General features: G+C 54.8%; 1 protein-coding gene across 1 annotated transcript; it reads right to left on the reverse strand.

Annotated features, from left to right (window-relative positions):
* Positions 1 to 10016: 10016 nt before the first annotated feature.
* On the reverse strand, positions 10017 to 15588 carry GDF7 (growth differentiation factor 7). The gene is made up of 2 exons (XM_032294008.1): positions 14576 to 15588; positions 10017 to 11717 (listed from the first exon to the last, which is right to left on the reverse strand). The coding sequence occupies exons 1-2, from the start codon at positions 14979 to 14981 to the stop codon at positions 10756 to 10758; spliced, it is 1368 nt and encodes a 455-aa protein (XP_032149899.1). The 5' UTR covers positions 14982 to 15588; the 3' UTR covers positions 10017 to 10755.
* Between the last annotated feature and the right edge of the window lie 3542 nt (positions 15589 to 19130).

The following is a 19130-nucleotide window of genomic DNA, read 5'->3' on the forward strand; positions in this document are numbered from 1 at the left end:
ATTCCGACTGCTCCTGCCTCCCAGAGCAGTCCCTCCCACCCTACCATTCCCCGCAGGCCTTCATGACCCCTGGCCTGGCCTGTGTCTGCTGAATGACTTATCATTGCTGCGGGAATTATGTCTCTGCAGGCTGCTCCTCCCTGCCTCCACCAACACCCCTTCCCTCAGGAAAGTCCTAGAGGATGGACTTCTGTCTTAATCATCTCAGTACTGTCAGGGCGTATCAAATAGGGCCTGCTACACAGGATCGTCTATAAATTTTGTTATCTAAATTAATAAAAAGTTTCTACCGTACCATTCTAGGCAAGCTCTCAAAAAGAGCAGTTCTTACATTGGGTCAGACTATCAGGAAATCACATCTCAGGGCCTCTTCATCTTAAAACTGACATGTTCGTGGGAGTACAGATATGGACACTTGCTATTCCACCCCTTAAGTGTTTCCCCAGCAGAGCTGTGCACAACTGGGTCAGATAGATTCAAGGATGTCTGAATCCTTGCAGACTGTTTGCGTCTGGCACTGGGGGACTGCAGGAAAGCAAGGCCACTATCCCTTGTATCCCATTCATTTTGTCTGATATGGCTGCAACTGTTACTTCCATTCTTCTACAATTAGAAAACCTCTGGAGTTTGGGTATTAGCAACTACCAAATATGTAGTTTATTATTTGTTGAGCACTAACCCCTCACAGCACCCCAAGTGGGAATTAGAACAACAATATGCAAGACTGTGCTCTGGGATAATCGAGCATTTTCATTTGGTGTTGCATTCCTCAAACATTCTGGCAAAGGGACCTGTGCTGACCTCCCCACATTGGGACAGATTTCCTTGCTGGGTAAGTCTATGGGAAAATTCCTCTTCCCTGGGATGGGAATGTGACCCTATGACTGGGCGTCCATTACAGCCAGGGGGCGCGGTGCACCTGCAGGGTCTCCCTCCCTCACAGAGGGACTAGAATCCCGCCTCTGCAAATCCACCCCGCTCAGGCTCTGCAGAACATCTGGGCTTCCTCCTACTGGCCACTGTGAAGGGCTGCGCACCTGCATGTGATTAGGACTCAGCAGACACCCACAGCCTATAGGGCTGCATGCTGGTGGCACATCGCAGTGGACAAGTTTCTCCCCCGATCACTGTCCCTTCTGAGCAGATGAGTCACAGAGTTCCTAGGGCACAGGAGCCCATGCATCCATGACCACATTGGGTACCACCCTCAATGGAGCAGTGGTTGGAGGCAGTTCCAAGCAGTCCAAGGCTTTTGCCTTGGACTGCTTGGAAATGAGCAGGCAGCAGATCCAGGACCTGACATGGCCAGGGAAGGAGTGGAGAAGTCTATCTTAGCCTTCTTTACCATCAGTCATAGATGGGCCTTTTAGACTTGCTCTTATCAGTGTCTGGGAAATTGGATAAAATTTTAAATGCCACTCCTGACTTACCTTTCTCCCTGTAACTACTCCTCTACTGAATGTGTACTCTAACCACAGAATGCTGAGGTAGGTCAAATGGAGGCTGAAAAATAAGAAAATGAAAAATGGACCAAAGATGCTTATAAACAAAGCATGAGAAGACATTAGTTTTCAGTGGCAGGGTCGTAGAGCTTACGCATTTATTGTACCTGCCACATGAGTTAGTTGAAAAGGGAGCACAATTTTCCTTCCAGTGGAAGAGACTCCTTTATTGACTAATATGAAATAGAGCAGTGAAAAGAAAGCAGGCCTTCTTGATCTTTCACCAGAGAGAGAAAGTCACATGACCATAGGGACCTTCATTAACAAACTGTGGGAAATTTGATTCACCATGAACATGTGCTGCCATCACTCAGGACAAGGTGTGTCACTCCAGCAGGCTCCATCTCCCAAAAGAGGTAATCCTGGCAACAAGTCACTAATAAGCCCAAGTCCCTGACACCTTCCTACAACTCCTGCTCTGTCATCAGTCCTCTCCCAGAAATATTTAAGGACCACAGGAAATAGATTTCTCCTTCATCTGTAGGCAAAAGTCAAGTGCGAGAGCTGGGCTGGCAACAGCACACTGTGTGGCTGATCCTATCCTGCTGGATCCTTCGTGGTGACACCGAGCACAGGCTTTTGTACTTATCTTGAAGAGTACTGGGCAAAAAAAGGCCTGTCAAATTTGCTGTAGGACCTTTTTGGGTTCTGTGAAGTATGTGATTGGCCTTGCAGAGGACGCTGCTTCCATGGGACTTTACGCCTTGGGATTTCAGAGACTTAACTGTGCAGCCTCCAGGTGGGGAGGGCTCATCTTTTTCAAGTGAGATGGGTCCTGCAGCAGCCTACGATGTATAAACACAGAAACTCTGTCTGCTCAAACTGCATTTGCAATGACAGTGCTCACTCTACAAATTATCATGGTCATTTCCCAGAGAGAAAATGTTTGGGCCTCCTTTCCTGAACGCAAGCTACATGTTTTCTACCTTGCTGTGCAGTGACTTCGTGCCCTGTGAGGCTGTATGCAGCAGCATGCTATGCAGTTTCATACCAGTCACCAAGACCCGGGATGCAGCCCCCCAGGCCAGAGGCCCCCAGCCTCACACCTGATCTCACAACATGGGAATGATCGGCACAAAGACAAATGGAGCCAGGCCTGCTATGTCACCCCCACTGTTAAAATACAGTCAGTCCTATTCTATCAATGAGTTGAGGATTCCAGTAACACACAAAGGCTGAGTAACAAAAGCTGAAAATGTTTTCCTTTAAAGACCAGTCATGAGCAATTTTATGAATAAAATATTTAATCAGCTTATCTGTACAAAATATTAAAGTGGTTAATGAAGAGCATACAAGCATGTTTAACAAATATATACTGCTATATAATAGTTAAGAAAAATAGAGATTGCTGTTTTACAGGTCATTTACATTTCGCTATGTACAATCTATTTAAATTTGAGAATACATATACACATAGGTTTCTACCTGCCCTGGTAGGGCTCCCTGCTAGCTGGCCTGGGCATCAGCAATGCTTCACGATGTCGCTTGCATTGCCCAAATAAATGCCAGGCCCGGCAGCTAGGAGACAGCTCAGCCTGCCAGCCTTGGAACTCTGCACTGGCTACAGCAGAGCTGGAAGAGTGCTGACAAAGGAGGTTTCGGTTTGCCTTAAATGAGTTTTTAATGTCCCCCACACCCCAGACTCCTTACTCCCAAGCCAAGAAAAAATGGGTGTCACTGCAAAGTGAAAGGACTTCTGTCCCCTCACCCAAATAATTCATTTTGTCTTTAGCTGCTGAGGGAATGGGTGAGTTGTTAAGCCTTGATGGCATTACCAGCACTTTGGGTTTTATCATTTCCTTAAAATCACAGTACTGGAATCAGATGACATTTGCTTTTTAAGCTGCAGGCCACTCGTCACGTGCAGAATTCCGCTGCCCACCCAAGTCCTGCTTAAACAACATCATTTTGTAAGCTGGTGCAGGAGCTCTGCAGTGGCCTTTACAGAGAAACGATCTGCTGCTTTATTTGTATACAAAAAGAAAAAAACTCTGTCCAAACTTTTCAGAATCCCCTATTGTCATCTGCTGAAAGGGCAAGTTGGAACTAGCATGTTAATCCTTGTAAAAAATGCATTAACTTTTCATTTAGGGTGAAATACTGCCAGCTAAAAGACCTAAAGTGACTCAATTATGATTCTTTGTCAAAGAAAACATAAAAGCTGTTTGCATTACAGTGTAAAGTCAAATACAAAAATAAAATTATTCTAAGGATGCTCATGTTTAATCCATGATTTATCCGAGGCAGAGAATGCCAGAGAATTCCTCTCTTGAGAGTCTCTGTTCCTGGCTTACAGCACTTGAGTATTTCCCCGCCAAAACACATTTTATCCTGAGCTTTCTTTCTTGCTGAACTGCATCATCATTTTCTAAACAGAATGCTGAAGGGCTGACTTTGAGTCTGACAGGCCCTGACCCAGGAAACCAGCCCTGCTTGTGGGAAGCCCCTTCCTCAAACCAGCCTGTTCACCCCAAGTCCAGCGGCTGACCCAGGCCAGGGGAGGATCCAGGACACGTGTGCAATGGCAGCCCTCAGTCGCTCAGAGATGAAAAGGTGCAGGCAAGGGGAGGCCCTCAACACACCTGGTCACTGCTTTTTGGCCACATACACCAAAAAAATCCAAGCATGGGCTGCCCATAGCCCAAGAGAGGTCTCCTCGGGATGACCTGTGAGTACTGAAAAACAGAGGAAACGTATGTACAGCTGCACCAGCTCACCAACCGAGGTGCTGTCCCTTCCCATCTTACAGCTCAGGAAATGTCCTCGAGGGAAGTTTAGCCCCGTGTGCCTCAGATTTGTTCCTGTTTCCTTCTAATTCAGCAGGATGCCTGTGAGGGAACCTTATCGGAAGTCTCATTTTAGTCAGCCAAGGGTCTAGATTTTGGCAGCCAAAGGTCTGGGCAGGAGCTAGATGCAGAACTGGGTATGGCTATTGCCACTGCTGGTCAGATGGAGCAGGGCCGGTATTCTGCAAAAAATCCTCTTGCCCACCTCCTGCCGGGCCAGATCTCCAACCCCACTGCGTGGCACTCCTGTTGGCCCACAACTGAAAAGGTAATGAGACAGGAATGCAGAGGCAAAGCAGCTGGCCACGCCCTGAACGCTCTGCCGGAAGTGGCCTGGGTGTGACAGTCAGAAGTTTCTCCTTGTTTTTCTAGACACTATTTCAGCATCCCTTACGGACACAGAAAAGGGACTAAAAGTTTCTGCAAGCATTTCTAAACGAGCAGAAGGAAGTTTGTCTGACAAAGAGTGAAACTGTACTTGTATCATCACACCAAGCTGTCCTGCCAACAAATTCACCTGACTGTGCGAAACACCTCCCTCCGGAAGCTTCTGTGACCCCTGCAGCCCTCTTGCCACTGTCAGGGAAACGTGTGAGAGAAAGCAGCCCTTTCTGTTGTCACAGACACACGCACCACGCGCAGATGCTGAAGAGGCCGGCAGGCTCTGCACAGGCAGGAGGAAGTGGGCCATCGCACGCTGCTCTAAAGGTGTATTTTTACTTTTTCAGCAACTGTGAGCATAACTTGAAACTCAGCCTCATTTTTCAGTGACTTCACACCCACTTTTCAATGACCACCCATCCTGGGTTGCTCTGCTGTAATTGCTCCTGCCGCCATGAAGCACCAGCCCAAACTCTGCCCAGCCAAAGGCCTGTCGCCAGGTTGCAGACCACAAGCCAAGCTCTGGTGAAGGTGAGTACCTGCAGGTCATGGGCAGAGAGCACCCCTGAATGACAATCAGAGCTCATGTGGCAACTCCTGGGCCCTCAATCACCCCTCTGATTCATTAAGCCAACTTCCAACCCTCTCCCTGCAGCCTGTGTCCAGCAGGTGTCTCCTCAGGCTAGGACAGTGACCCTCCTGAAAAGAACAGGCTTCTCTCACCACAGCCTCACCCTGGGTTCCTGTTTGTGATGTACTAAGCTGTGGGCACAGAGTAAAGTCCAGAACGGCACACAGGGAGGAAGACAGCTCTGCTCCAGCCTACATGGTGAGGAGGCTCCAGATGCAAGATACCAGGCTGTCTGAAAACTTGGAAATAAACATCTTTTGGGGTCCCCCCTTCTGGTGCTTCTTTATGTTAAACCCTCCCACCATTTTCCAGGCCATAAAAAGGAAGAGAGACAAGCTCTTCTGACGCTGCCCCAGGCTCACTCCCGTGGGAAGCTGCAAGGGGACCTCAGACCCAGTTATGGGCATGGTGGTGAGGAAGGGGTGGGGACACAAGGAGTCCACCCTGGGACAGTCCTGTCTGCCTCATCCAGGGCTTCTGGGACAGTCCCAGGCCCCTGTCTGGGTGACCAGCCAGGCCCAGCCTTGCCTTTCCTCTTCTGCCTGCAGGAGCCCCAGCAGCAGGTAGAGCCCTTCCCAGCACTACGTCTCTCAGTCAGCCTCAGCCTGAGAGTGGCTCTGCCCACCCCACTGAGCACAAGCGGAACTGCAGCTGGGTGGGCAGTGCCCTCAGCCAGCTCCTGGCTCTGGGTAGCTGAACCCCACCCTCGAGGTGCTGGCCTTCCCCGCACCTGCCTTAGCCCGCGGGAATTGAAAGCACATCCACGAGACACCTACTGAGGATATCAGTAAAATGGACACATGCACACACATGCACACGCACAGGCAAGAGCTGTGAAACGTGTAAGACGCGGCTCTGGAACTGGGATTGGGAGGGGACCTTCTCCAGGAGTCGTCGTATTTGCTCTGCCTACAAGCTGTCTGAGTGGAATTGGGGACAAGATAAAATCCTAGAACCTTGGGACTAGAGAGGGCATCATTTTACAGGGCAGAAGATGAAGCTCCGGCAGGGAGGTGAGTGCCCATAACTTGCCTCAGCCCTCTCTTAGGAGATGCCTATGGTGCCCTGGCCCCTGAGCAGCCTCCCCTGAGGTGGGCACAGGCCATGCCATGGGAGCAGCTGCCCCTGGGCACTCAAAGCCCACAGCGGGCTCTGACTCTGGTGCAGCTACATCATCACCTAGAGGGATCTAGTTACTTTCCTCTCGCCCAAGGTTTGGCTGCCAGATTGGCTTGTCAGCTTCCTCTCTTCCCTTCCCAATCACACACTTTCTGAGTGGCAAGCGCAGGCCCAAGCTCCCTGCGCTAGACTGCCGCATCCAGAGCCTCGCTCCTTCTAGCTCACTGTGCGATCTGACTCAGGCCTCCTGGCCCATGGCCCAGTGAGGGCCAGGGGAGGTCTGTCTCCCTGAGATGACAGGTTCTCATGAGAATCAGTGAGGCCGGTGATTCTGTCCGTAGGATGGTCTCTTCCTTCCACTGGACTTCCTGGAGGCAGACTCAAGCACAGGAAGAGTCTGACCTTATCTGTGCACAAGTTGCTCTTGGAAAGAACACAGTTTTTCTACCTGCTCTAAGAAGAAAATCGGTCTACAAACCCTAGTTGTTTTCTGCTGTGAGTCTGAATGAAATTGCGACAGCATATACCATGTGCAGGGATTGAATTACACTCCCTCCTGTTCCATCCAAAGGATTATCGGTACTCTCTTCGGTACCCAAGGTGAGGCACCCACTCCCGCCGACACCATGAAAGCTGCCAGGGAGAAGTGACTGCCCTGGGCTTTGTGGAGTCTGGATTCTCCTATCACACAATCCATACCTTGTATCGTTGCCAGGAGGGTACGGTGAAGGGGAGCATGGATACAATGAATGAGCACAGCTCAAGCCTGGCTTCCTCAAGCTAAGACGGCAAAGCCGGCCACCTTTCCCGGAAGACCCAGCACAGCTGCTTGGAAAGTCAGAATTCAACAAGGCAAGTGTTTGGGCATCAGTGGAAATGCCCACCTGCCAGTGTGGGTGATCCCCCTTCATACCAAAGCCCTGGCTTCAAGCAGCACTGACCAGACTGTCTTCGTGTTTGGCAGACCCAGCACCAGCCCTGCTTGGGCCCCAGCTGCCCTGCCCCGAGCTCCCTAAGCAGGGACGCCAAATCCTACTCACTAGCGGGAAATAGTGGTTCAAATGATGTCAGCTAGTAGTGCACAATTCTCTCAGCAAAATGGAAAATTTATTTATTTATTTATTTTTATTGAGATGGAGTTTGCTGTTGTTGCCCAGGCTGGAGTGCAATGGCCCAATCTCAGCTCACTGCAACCTCGGCCTCCCGGGTTCAAGCAATTCTGCCTCAGCCTCCTGAGTAGCTGGGATTACAGGCATGCGCCACCATGCCTGGCTAACTATGTATTTTTAGTAGAGATAGGGCTTCTCCATGTTGGTCAGGCTAGTCTTGAACTCCTGACCTCAGGTGATCGGCCAACCTCGGCCTCCCAACAAAATGGAAAATTCTGTTTACTTTAGGAGGGAGACTTTGCTGACCTCAGGTTTGGTGTTGAGCGGACGGGGATGGCCTTTATTCACAGTCTTGACATGCTTTTTCACTGTCTGTCAGTTCTCCCATCCATGGTGACTAGAGATTCCAGCCAGGGATTACAACATTAGAGGCTGGGTTCATGCTGGTCACCCGGACCTGTCCCCCACTACCTAAAAGACAGACAGAGAGCTCAGAGTGCCACTACCAACTATGCTAACAGAATCCTTTTCTCCACATCTTGGCAATGCTAGTTGAACCACATCTTAGCAGCAAAAGGCCATCTGCCCAACATGTGTTGGCCCTTTGCTGTCATTTTTACAAAGTGAAATGCATCCTCTGCATTCACCTAGTGAATGGGCTGAGATGCCAGAGGGTTGGACAGGGTGGCCCAGGGGATTTCACCTGCTCCAGAGGCAATCTGGGAAGCATTCTTTTTATCCAGTAAACAAAGAGCATACTGAGGGCATGGGGCCGTGGAAGGAACCGTCACTGTCCAAGGACAACACTCCTCCCCTGGGCACCACCCAAATTCAAGATGCTGGAAGACACCTACTTCCCACACCACTCACAACACATCTCATTAGAAGGAGGTCATCAGAGGGAAAGAGGAAACTGACAGTTTTTTTTTTTCCCCTACCATGAAAAGGTCGGGCTAAATCAAGACATTTCTTTCCAAAAAAGTGTTTTTCCTCGTCACTAAAAAAAGTATCAAAATGTTTGCTTTTATGCAAAGATACTGAATACCCTAGAATATCTTCAAAAAAACATTTAACTGCACTTTGTCATTAACTTCTTTCTAAACCTTCCAGTACTACAACTTTTAACACTTTAGTGTTTTTTTTTTTCAATAGTTCTTCATTATGACAGGCTTTGTTTAAAAAACAGGAGTGAGGCGTCTCTGGCAAAATCCACAAATTAAGGGACCATCTTTGCCGAGTCACTAAAATAAGATGGAATTGTATCAGTGCAGCCACTTTTGGATGTTTTAAAATTTTTTAACCTGAAGAGACTGTTCATTTTCTGGTTATTGATATCTACTCATACCGCTGCATAATATAAATTCACATAATAGGAGGGGGGAAATCTTCATTTTAAGAGTAATTTACACTTGCAATTTTTTTTCTTTTGGGAGAATTTTACAGGATGAAAACTGATGCAGGTGGGGCCCTTAAGTAAATTAGCTGTATCTAAATCGTAAGTCTGTCTTCTCTCTCTCAAGAGTGTGATCACTGAGAATCAAAATGTGTTTGAATTGTCCTGCATCCGACACAGGGTGGAATTCATGTTCCACAGGACTCTGAAGGGGAAAGTCCTGCACAGCATCAGGCAGAGGCTCTGGGAGGGCTGTGGGGCTTATTCTAAGAGCGCTGGGAGCCCCAGTCAAGTGGAGTCCAACTGGTTTCTCTTCCCTCTCCCAACCTATCGACAAAAAGCCACAAAGGATTCCCAGGCATAAACAAATCAAACAGTGACGGCTGAATGTTTGAACTCACTTGTACATGCCTAGAAAATCCTCCCATCGATAAGACTCTTCTGGGCAAAACATGGGCACTAGGTGACAGGCTTCCACCTCTGCTCTCCCACACCAAGGCCCGGCCCTTCGAAGGGCACAGCAGCCAAGCCAGGGAGCTGATGAGGGGAGGGGGCAGACCTTCCTCCTGCTCTGAAGGTCGGGGATGGGAGGTGAAATCTGACAAAAGCACTTTTGTGTGGCTTCACTTCTCTGCCAAAAACTACAGCAACAACACAGTGAAGGCAGGTAAAAGCAGAGGCCGACTTGATAGCTAGCGCTAGCGGGAGTCGAGTCGGCGCCTGGGAGCATGCACCTACCTGGCCGACAGCTGGAGTCCTCGGCTGGAGTGGGCCCCAGGACAACCCCCTGCCTCTCAAGCCCTGAGAGCGTCTTCAAGGGCTTCTTAGGAAAACCCCCTGGCTGGTTTGGGAAAAGCAGTAGCTCCCCTCTCCCAGCCCCACCTTCCCGGGTTCCGGCCATTGCACTAACTTTCTCCTGAGCCACCCCAAGGCATGGCTACCACCTCCCTGATCAGCTGGGGAGCTTCCAACCTGGCAGAGCCTACCTTTTCCCAATAGCCTGTTAGATCAGACTCAGCTGTTTAAACCCCTCCCCCATTTCACTTTCCTACAAAATGAAAAATGTCCTTTCCACGTTCCTACAAAATGAAAAATGTCCTTTCCACGTTCCAGAACATTTCCAATTAGAATTGATTTTTAAAAAAAGTGGGGGGGGGGACGGTACCGACTTTTGCAGAAATCTGGGAAGCTCCACACTCTTTCAGACAAAACTTCCCTTTCAAAACTCAAACAGGGGCATGTTAAATTTTAAAAGTTAGGGAAAAAAAGATGCTTTTGCAGCAGTTCCTTTCCAGAGTAAACGGCCCCATGCAACACAAACCCTGGGAAAGGACACTACGGCCTTGCAGTTGGTCACGGAGTGCACCATGCAGCGCCCGCCCAGCCACCGGGCAGAGCGATGCCCACACTGGCCAGAAGCAAAAAGGGGTGAGATAAAGCATGCTGGAGTACCCCTTTGGATCTCCCATTCTGGAGCCCCCAATTTCCTAACCCGTTTCTACCTGATTTTCGTGCCTGTTACTGCAACATCAGCACAAACACCTTCCTCTCCCCAAGTGGGGCAGTGGGCGCCATGGTTATCTGTTTGCAAAATGCACAAGCTTTGACATTCGGTACCAGCAGGTCATCTCTTCCCAAGGCTTTCAGATGCTGTCCACGGTAAATGTGTGCGTGACCTCACGCGTGTGTGTGAGTGTGAACGTGTGCTCTTCCTCCTCCGCGAGGGCTCTGAGTCACATCGGCCATGCACCCACGCTCGGTGACAGGATGGCTCGCTGCTGCTCTTCAGCTGGGGATCCTCGGCCGCTCGGCTGCCCCCTCCCCGGCCCGCGCGCTACCTGCAGCCGCATGCCTCCACCACCATGTCCTCGTATTGCTTGTAGACGACGTTGTTGGCAGCGTCGATGTAGAGGATGCTGATGGGGCTGAGGCGCGCGGGCACACAGCAGGAGGCCGGCGCCGCGTCTGGCGCCATGGAGTTGAGCAGCGTCTGAATGATGGCATGGTTGGTGGGCTCGAGGTGCGAACGCAGAGGGAAGTCGCAAACGCCCTCGCAGTGGTACGCCTCGTAGTCCAGCGGCGCGATGATCCAGTCGTCCCAGCCCAGCTCTTTGAAGTCCACGTGCAGCGGCTTGCGGCTGCAGCGGCTCCGGCCCCTGCGCCCTTGGCCCCGGCCCGCGCCCGCGCCGCTGCCCTGCGCTGTCCGCGTAGCGGCTAAGGCGGTCCTCCTCCGCCTGCGGCCGCCAATGACCGCTCCTGGTGACCCGGTGCCAGGTCTTGGATCGGGCGGCCGCTCTGCGCCCAGAAGGGCCCCGAGAGCGCGGGCCTGGGCGCGGATCTCCCGGAACAGGCTCTCTTTCCTCTTCGAGCGGGAGGAGACGACCAGCAGCGCCCGCTCCTCTGCAGCCGAGCCCCCTCCGCCGGGCCAGCCGAAGCCCAGCTGCCGCAGTGCCAAGGGGCTCCGCACCGGGCCGGCCACTGCGCGCAGCAAGAGGCAGAACGCGCGGGGGGCGCGCGGTTCACTACGGTGGCGCCTCACGGCGTCCGCCACGTCGAACACCTCCCAGCGCTCACCGACCAGGGGCTCAGCTGCCCGCGAGTACAGCAGTCGTGGCGCGCCGGCTGCGCCCGGGCACGTGGACAGCAGCAGCAGAGGCGGGGAAGTCGAGCTGCCTCGGCCCGGCTCTGGAGATCCGCGGCGCAGCACGCGCAGCTCTGCACCCACCACCTCGTCTACGTCGGGAAGGCTGGATACGTCGAACAGGAAGCTCTGGCCTGTTTCGGCTGCCGATTCGTCTGCGGGGGACCGGCAGGGACACAGAGAAAGAGCTGAGTAAGAGCGAATTCTGCACACTGTCGGCGCGGGGCCTCCTAACAGCAAATGGCCCAGCTGCCCTCGATGTAGGAGCGAGGCCGGTTCGAGCCAGCGCCCGACCCCACGTCTCTGCCCCAGCCTGAACGCTGCCAGCCTGGCCCAGAGCCGAGGACGCCTTCGCCCGGGCTATCGGAACCAGGCTTTGGTTCAGCAAGCCAAAGTCACGCGGACAACCCATGGTCACTGCATATCCCTGAGCCGCGGGAACAGGAGCGCACTCCTGAACCCCGACCAGGACTGAAGAAAGCTACAGTTCCCCGGCCTGCCTCAGAGCCATGGGTTTGCGGGGCCAGAATCTGAGATCAGACTTTCGGGCTGGGGTGGAAAGAAGTCGTGCACCCGCTCCTGAGGTCCTGGGCCTTAGGGAGACTTACAGTTATTGCTCTGCCGTTCCCTGCAGAGCCGAGAGTACCGGCTGTGCGAAAACTGAAAATTTTTGTCTCCTGAAAACTCTTCTGCTACCTCTGTTCCCCCAACCCATCCTGGATATCCCCGCTGGCCACAGTCTCCCATGCAGGCTGGGGCTCAGCGATTTGTCCAGGAGAACTCGTCTGCAGGGCCGTAGAGAGCCTCTAGTCCAACCTCGCTCTGCTGAAGGGGAACTGAGGCCCAGCTAGGGGCCAGGATTGCCCAAGGTCTCAGATCTCGCAGCAATGGGCGTTGCTGCTGGAGATCGCAACCACAAACGCACCTCCTTCGGTGCTCCTGCGGCCTCCGAAGGAGGGGAAACGGAGGCAAAGGAACGCAAGGAACCTCTCGGAGGGGTGCGGGGCATCCCCAATGACCTTGCTATAGTGAGGGCAGCGGCCAGAATGAAGTGTCGCTTCCAGGAACCGCCTGTCTGTCACTTCGCGGGCTAGTCTTCCCTCTGTAGTGACTTATCTCGGGCTTAGGGGTTTTATTTCCAGTGTGGCCACTCTTTTATTTTTTCCTTTTTGGGCTCAGAAAAAAAAATTGAAAATTGAAAATTCCACCAAGCAACAGATAAGGAGCTCCCTTTGAAGGGAGTCATATGGTTTCGTTTTGCCCCTAAACTGGGAGAGACTGTGCAGACTCCCCCCACCACTGGTGATTTGCTCAGCAACCACGAACGAACGTCAGACCCTGTTGCCTGAGGTCCAGGGTCTATCCTTATCAATGGCCTCTGGGGACCTCAATCAGCCCTGCTCCAAGTTAAGACTCTCAATGAAGAGGGAGGAAGGAAAGGAGCGCTGGGGCCTCGCGGGGAGCACTTTCTCTGAGTTTTTCTGCAGATTCTCTGCCTCTCCCTGGTTCCCAGCCCTGCCACTCCATTTTCCCCCAAGAGGGAGGAGGGAGAGGAGGCCTCTCAGGCTCTGCCAGCCAAGCTGAGCTCCCCAGAAAAGGATTTATCTCTGAGACCATGGTAGACCCAGCTCAACCTTAAGAAGACTTTGGTGCCTGTGCCCACTTAGAGCCCAGCACACCCCCGTCTCCTGCAGCCTGGGAGCCTACAGGGTACCCTTCAGTCTGGAGCATTCCCTGTCCATGTGCACCAGAACTAGGGCTTTCTATGGGTATCCCGGCATCCAGCCCAGGGGCCATGTCAGGCCTTCAGAGAAGGCTCAATAGTTCTAACTGAACCATAGGGCCATTTGGGGATTGTGTACCAGGATTTCCAGGTACCCAAAATAAAGCAGTCTGTGCTAGGCGCTGGGCATGTGCTGGTGGGGATGGGTGACCTGGTCACTTCAAGGCCTCCGCCAGCCTTCCCAGGCTAGGAACTGAGGTGTGCTGTCAGTGGCTCCCAAGCCGGGCGGCCTCAGCCCCACCCGCTCACTTCCCGGCCCTATTTGCCTTTTTTCTCTCCTGCCCTCCACGCTGGGTCTCTGGCTGGATAGAATTAAAGTCGAAATTACTTGCATTTCCGCCTGAAATTGGTTAAATTTTCTCTATCTGTCTGCTTTAATGATTTCAATGGAGATTAATAAAATCCAGATGACACACAGCAGCCACACCACAGCCTCACCCACATCCTACCTTTGGAGGGCCCAGGGCCGAACAAGATGGGGTGCTGGGTCTAAGAGAGGCCTACATTTCTGCAGATCCCCAGCAGGCCTCTCCTCCCGACATCACCAGCATCCTTCACTTCTGGCTTTCCCGGGGCCCAGCACCAGACACAGGTACCCACAGCTACACTTGTCCCACACACACAAGCCACCACCACCCAGACCAACCTGCTGAGCAGGGCACTCCTCATACCTGATGATGCCACCAGCCTCTCCACGGCCACTTACTTTAGTCTGATACTTGCCTCTGCCCCAGTTTTCCCTGGGCTTCCCCCAGTTTGTGTGGCCCCCAAGAGACTGGGAGCTGCAGAAATTGCTGCAAAGAAGCAGCCATCACCCTCACCACGGTGCAGTCCCTCTCGGTGTGACTCCCGGGAACGCAACTCTTGCCCTCCTTTCTTCTCCTAGGGCTCTGATCCCGATGCCACTCCAGACCCTTCCCCAAGAAGCGAATCTTGGCCTCAGCCTGCCTCCTCGAGGGGACCCGCCGGCCTGCAAAGCCAGGGCGACCTGGGAGAGGGACCAGTCGGCCCTCTGGGACCGGGCCCCGGGAGCCGCCGTGACTCTCGCCACAGTCCAAGTGCAGCGGGCTTGGAGCATGTTGGCCTCGGCGAAGTTTCTTTCTATCAACTGAGGCTGGGCCGCGTGGGGCCGCGGCCCCACATGTATTACAATGGAGCGGCGGCACGGCTCCGGGCTGGTCTCAGCCCAGGACCTGACGGCATGGGCGGGCACAGAGGAGGCGTAAGTACCTTGGGTCGCCTGGTCTGTGAAGCCGGTGATCGTGTCCGCGCGTCCATGGCCCGAGGCGGAGACAGCGGCTGCCCCGGCCAGAGCCCTCCCGGCCAGGCTCCGGTAAAGCGACATCATGAAGTGGTGCGGCACCACCGAGCCGTTCCTGAAGCCGGAGACGGCGGCGCGGCGCGCGGCGCGGGCCCGGGGAACCGCGGCGGCCGAGACAGCCGCGGCACCCGCAGCCAGGGCGAGAGTCCGCCCGCCGCTGCCGCTGCCGCTGCCGCCGCCGCCGCCGCCGCCCCCCGGGCTCCAGACCGGCCCAGCCCCCGCCGCTCGCAGCACAGCAGCCGCTTCAAGCCCGTCGCGGGGGCGGCAGGCGCTCAGCAGCCAGAGGCACAGCGCGGCGGCGGCGCTCAGGTCCATGGGCTCCGTGGGCCGGGCGGGCGGGCGGCTCGGGCTCCGTGGCTCCGGGAAGTCCCCCGGCGCCTTTTGAACATAGTGTTTAATAATGGGGGAAGTGTGCGCGGCCAGCCGCGGCCCCCCCTCCTGGCCCACCCCACCCCCGCCCAACGCCCGGAGCAGCGCCCCCTGCTGAACGCTCCGGCGGCCGCGCTGAGCCCCCCACCCCGGCCTAGAGTGGAGACCCCGGCCGGAGCCTCCTCCCCCCACCGCAGAGCTTCGCCCCCACCCTCGCCCAGCTGAGTGCCACCGGCCCCAGCCTCCCGACGAGCCCGGGTGCCCCGCCTCCGCTCCCCGCGGCAGTGCGACACCCCTTTGCCCGCGCGGCGCCCAACACCTACGCGCCCTCCTCTTCCAGGCTCCGGGGCACCGCGCGCAACCCGCCCAGCTTCCTCCCCACTCCCCCGCGGAGAAACACCCGCCCCCTCCCTGCTCCGATTCCGAGTGACGGGGACTGGACCGCAGAGGTGGGGCCGCGGAAGGGCTCGCCCTCCAGTCTGCTTCTCGCCGCGACGTGGTGACCGCGCCGGGAGAGGCCCCAGGGTGCGCCCGGCGGCCGCAAAGGAGCGTTTCCTATCGTGGGTCGGCGGTTTCCCACCCAGCCACAGCCCCCAAAGGATCGCAGCGGCGGCCAGAGCCTGGGAGGAGGACGGTCGGGGAGGAAGGCAGGGCGAGGGGCTGGAAGGGCAGGCCGGAAAGAACTTTGGACGTGGACCTCCTGTCGGAAAAGAAACGTTTGGGCGCGGAAGTTGCGCTTCAGCAGGAGCCAAGCTCTAGAAGGAGCTCGAAATTCGGACGGCAGCCCCGGGAGATGGGGGAACTCCCGGCGGGAGTGCGCAGAGAGTTTGGCGGTGGCTTCAACTGGTGACCTTCCGCCCGCCTTCGGGGTTGGGGCAGCGGCTAACGGAAACCAGCTACCGGGTTTGTGCGGGAGTAGCCAGGAACCCGGAGGGCGGGCGGTGCAGAGCCCCGGGATGGCGCCTCCAAGCTTCTCCCCCCACCGCAGTGATGGTCCGGGTCCCGGGGTGGACGGAGGGGACGCCCGGCAGCGGCGAAGCCCCGGGGCGCACTCGCGCGGGCAGCAGAGCACCTGGCTCTGCGGCTGGCAGGGGCAGGTTGCGGGGCCATGTCTCAAGGGAACGCGCAGGAGAGGGGAGTCATCGGCTCTGCTCCACCCGCAGCCTGGACGTGCCCGGCTATCGGAAACTCAGCAGATCGAAGGCCTGGGCCAGGCGAACTGCCGAAGAAGGGCGGGCGGGTCCTTTTCCTTTAAAATTGCATTTGCTGCAGAACTCAAAATCTAGACCCGGTCGGCACGTCGTGATCACCTTGAACGGGTGATCGGCTTCAAAGCGAGGTAGCCAGCCCGATTCAAAGCCGCGTGGGTCCGGACGCCCGCCTGGCTCCCCTGCGCTCGGACCCACAGAGGACGCCCAGCCTAGCGAGCTCCTGGGCCGACTCTGGCCCAGGATCTCCGGTTCCTCTGCTCCGCTGCTTCTTCCCAAACGAACTCCTCAGCCATCGCCCTCTAGGCCATCGCGGAGGCGCGGCGCCTGCTCAGCTTGGGGCTTTGAGTCGCGTAACACTCGAGAACATCTGCGGGTGGGAGAGAGAGGCCTGGTGAGGTTCAGTCCTCGGAAACTCCAAGGCCGATCGATGTCAAAGAGAAAGGCCTGACATTGCTGGGAAGGGTGGACCCCCGGGGCAGGGTCGGCGCTGCCGGCGCAGAGGATCTTCCTGTAGCAGGAATGCGCGCACCTGGGAGATCTGGGATAGACGAGCTTCAACAGTCCGCCCTCCCTTTGGGACTGCCGTTGGAGAGTCGGTGACTGACACCGCCGCCCCCACCCCCGCAGCCCGGGGTCTCTCCCTGGGATGGGGGGGTCCTGCTGTGTCCCTCTGCTTCCTTTCCCCCTGCAGCCATGCGCCCGCCCGCGGTCTTTGGGTGTTTTACATATCAGCTTGGCTAAGATTTCTGCAAACACTCGGGGAGTCCTGGGTGACAGCAAGTTTGCCTTTTCTTGGCTTCAGTTTACCGGACTGTGTAGAGCAGAGAGCAGAGGGGTCCTAGCACAGTCTTGGCACAGCCAGTGGCAAATAAACGTTTGTCGATTACATGACACCCCTGCCAAGTTGGGCCTTAAGAATGAGGGATGGATTAGAATCCCTGCATCCTTGCTGTCCTTGTGGGAGCAGGCCACTTCGCTTCTTGGAGACCGAATTTCCTCATCTATAAAATAAGCGGATTCTCACCTCATCCTCTGTGTGGCTGGCATAACAGGTTGGCACAGAGGAGGTGACATAGTCTTGCCCCCCAACCACCAGTGTGTTCCTAGTGCCAGGGGTGATAACCGCAGAGAGAGAAAGAAAAGCAGCTTCTACGCACCTGGAAGGCTTTGGCGGACACAGCTGGGGTGAGCTGTTGCTGCTGGAGCCACTGTCCACCTGCTGCGTGTGCTCCAACCGGGACTTCACCTCTCCCACCTGTGCTTCTTGGTCTGTATAGTGAGGGCACAGTCATTCATTTATTTCTCCATCCCTCCATTCATTCCTTCTTTGATGTAAATTGCCAGGTAGCTTTCGGTGCATTGTGGATTCAGCAATGCACAGGGCAAGCACATGGCACTTTGGGATGGACACAGGAGACGACAAACGAGGCGCATAAATGCAGTGTGCTGTCCAGTAGTTCTGAGTAAAGGGATGGGCTGGGGGCTCTGTGATCAGCAGGGAATACATTGAAGCCAAGCCCAGAAGGAGGAGGCACAGACGATGGGTGGGCCATGCCTGGCTCCCTTGCTCGCTGTAAATGATGGTGCCCATTCGTTATCTCTTGAATGCCAGGCACCTTGCCTGCTGCTCCACATACCTCATGCCATTTCATTCTCACAGCTACTCTATCCTGTGAGATGGGTATTCCCATGCTATAGAAAAAGAAAGTTGAGCTATAAGAATTCAACACCTTGCCTAGAGTCACCTGGGGAGTGGAAAGCCCGGAGTCATCAACTGTCCTAGCTCAACCCTTGGCTTGGAGGTGGGGGATGGGAACGTGAGGGGCTTTGTTCTGCCCCCCTGCTCCCCAGACCCCAGTGGAGAGGAAGAGTATGCCTGCCTTTCCTCTCTGGCTTTCTAGAAAATCCTTGGCAGAGAAAGGACCTCTCCAGTCCAGGTGAAGACCATGAAAGTGTTACCCAGGGGACTCCTGCCTTCCACTGCTGTCAGCTGGAAGCGGAAAACACTTGCCATGGAAAATAGTCTGTCGTGCCAGCAGCAGGACCTGCCCATGACCCAGGTCTCCAGGTGCCCTGCCCACTTAGGACTTCCTCTTGAGGGATGCAGGGATCCTTAGGTCGATGGACTGGGCAGGAGAGGGCTAGTGCACACAGCCTGGAGCCCTTGAAGCTGTGTGCCACATGCTAACTGCGCTAACAGCCTTGAGAATGAAAACCTTCTTCTGTGTTGCCCCAGCAGTGGCTGGAGAGCAGATGAAGCCCAGAGGCAGATGTCAGAAGCAGTGGTCAGAGGAGGTTGGGAGAAAACTGGGGACTGGAAGCTCTAACTTTAGTTTTTCATCCACCTGATCAGCCCCAAACCCCAGACCTCCAGACTCCACCTGAGTCCTCCTCAGAGATAAGGTGAGATTGCCGCCAACAGAGTAAGGAGGGGAAAGCAGCCTGGCTGGGGCAACAGGATGTTTCACAACTGGGGTGAGGAGGGGCAGTTCCCACATTCTCACTCCAGACCCTTCCCTGGCAGAGCACTTTGCTGCTCTTCCATCCCTTGCAGAAGCTGTTTGCTTTCTCTGAACACCAAGTCCCTGATGCAGTCATAGAATCCAAGGATCTGAAAAACTTTTTGGGTTATGATTTAAGCCAACTTGCCATGCATGGCCGAATCATAACAAATTGCTTTCTGGGCTGCACTTACATACCTGCAGAGATGGGGAACTCCCTATACCAGGCAGTGTCTCCCTTTGTTGCCCAGGGTGAAGTGCCTCCCTTTGTTGCCCAGGCTGAAGTGCAGTGGCAGGATCATGGCTCATTGTAACTCAATTTCCTGGGCTCAAGTGATCCTCCTACCTCAGCTTCTCTAGTAGCTGGGACTACAAGCACCTGC

The sequence above is a fragment of the Sapajus apella genome, unplaced genomic scaffold (assembly GCF_009761245.1).
Source record: "Sapajus apella isolate SASKATOON/1434 unplaced genomic scaffold, GSC_monkey_1.0 scaffold31, whole genome shotgun sequence".
Lineage (NCBI taxonomy): Eukaryota > Metazoa > Chordata > Mammalia > Primates > Cebidae > Sapajus > Sapajus apella.

Coding starts and splice junctions, on each gene's coding strand:
- GDF7 (XM_032294008.1), bottom strand. CDS start 14,981: ATGGACCTGAGCGCCGCCGCCGCGCTGTGCCTCTGGCTGCTGAGCGCC. Junction 11,718..14,575: donor CACAGACCAGGCGACCCAAG/GTACTTACGCCT, acceptor GGTCCCCCGCAG/ACGAATCGGCAGCCGAAACA.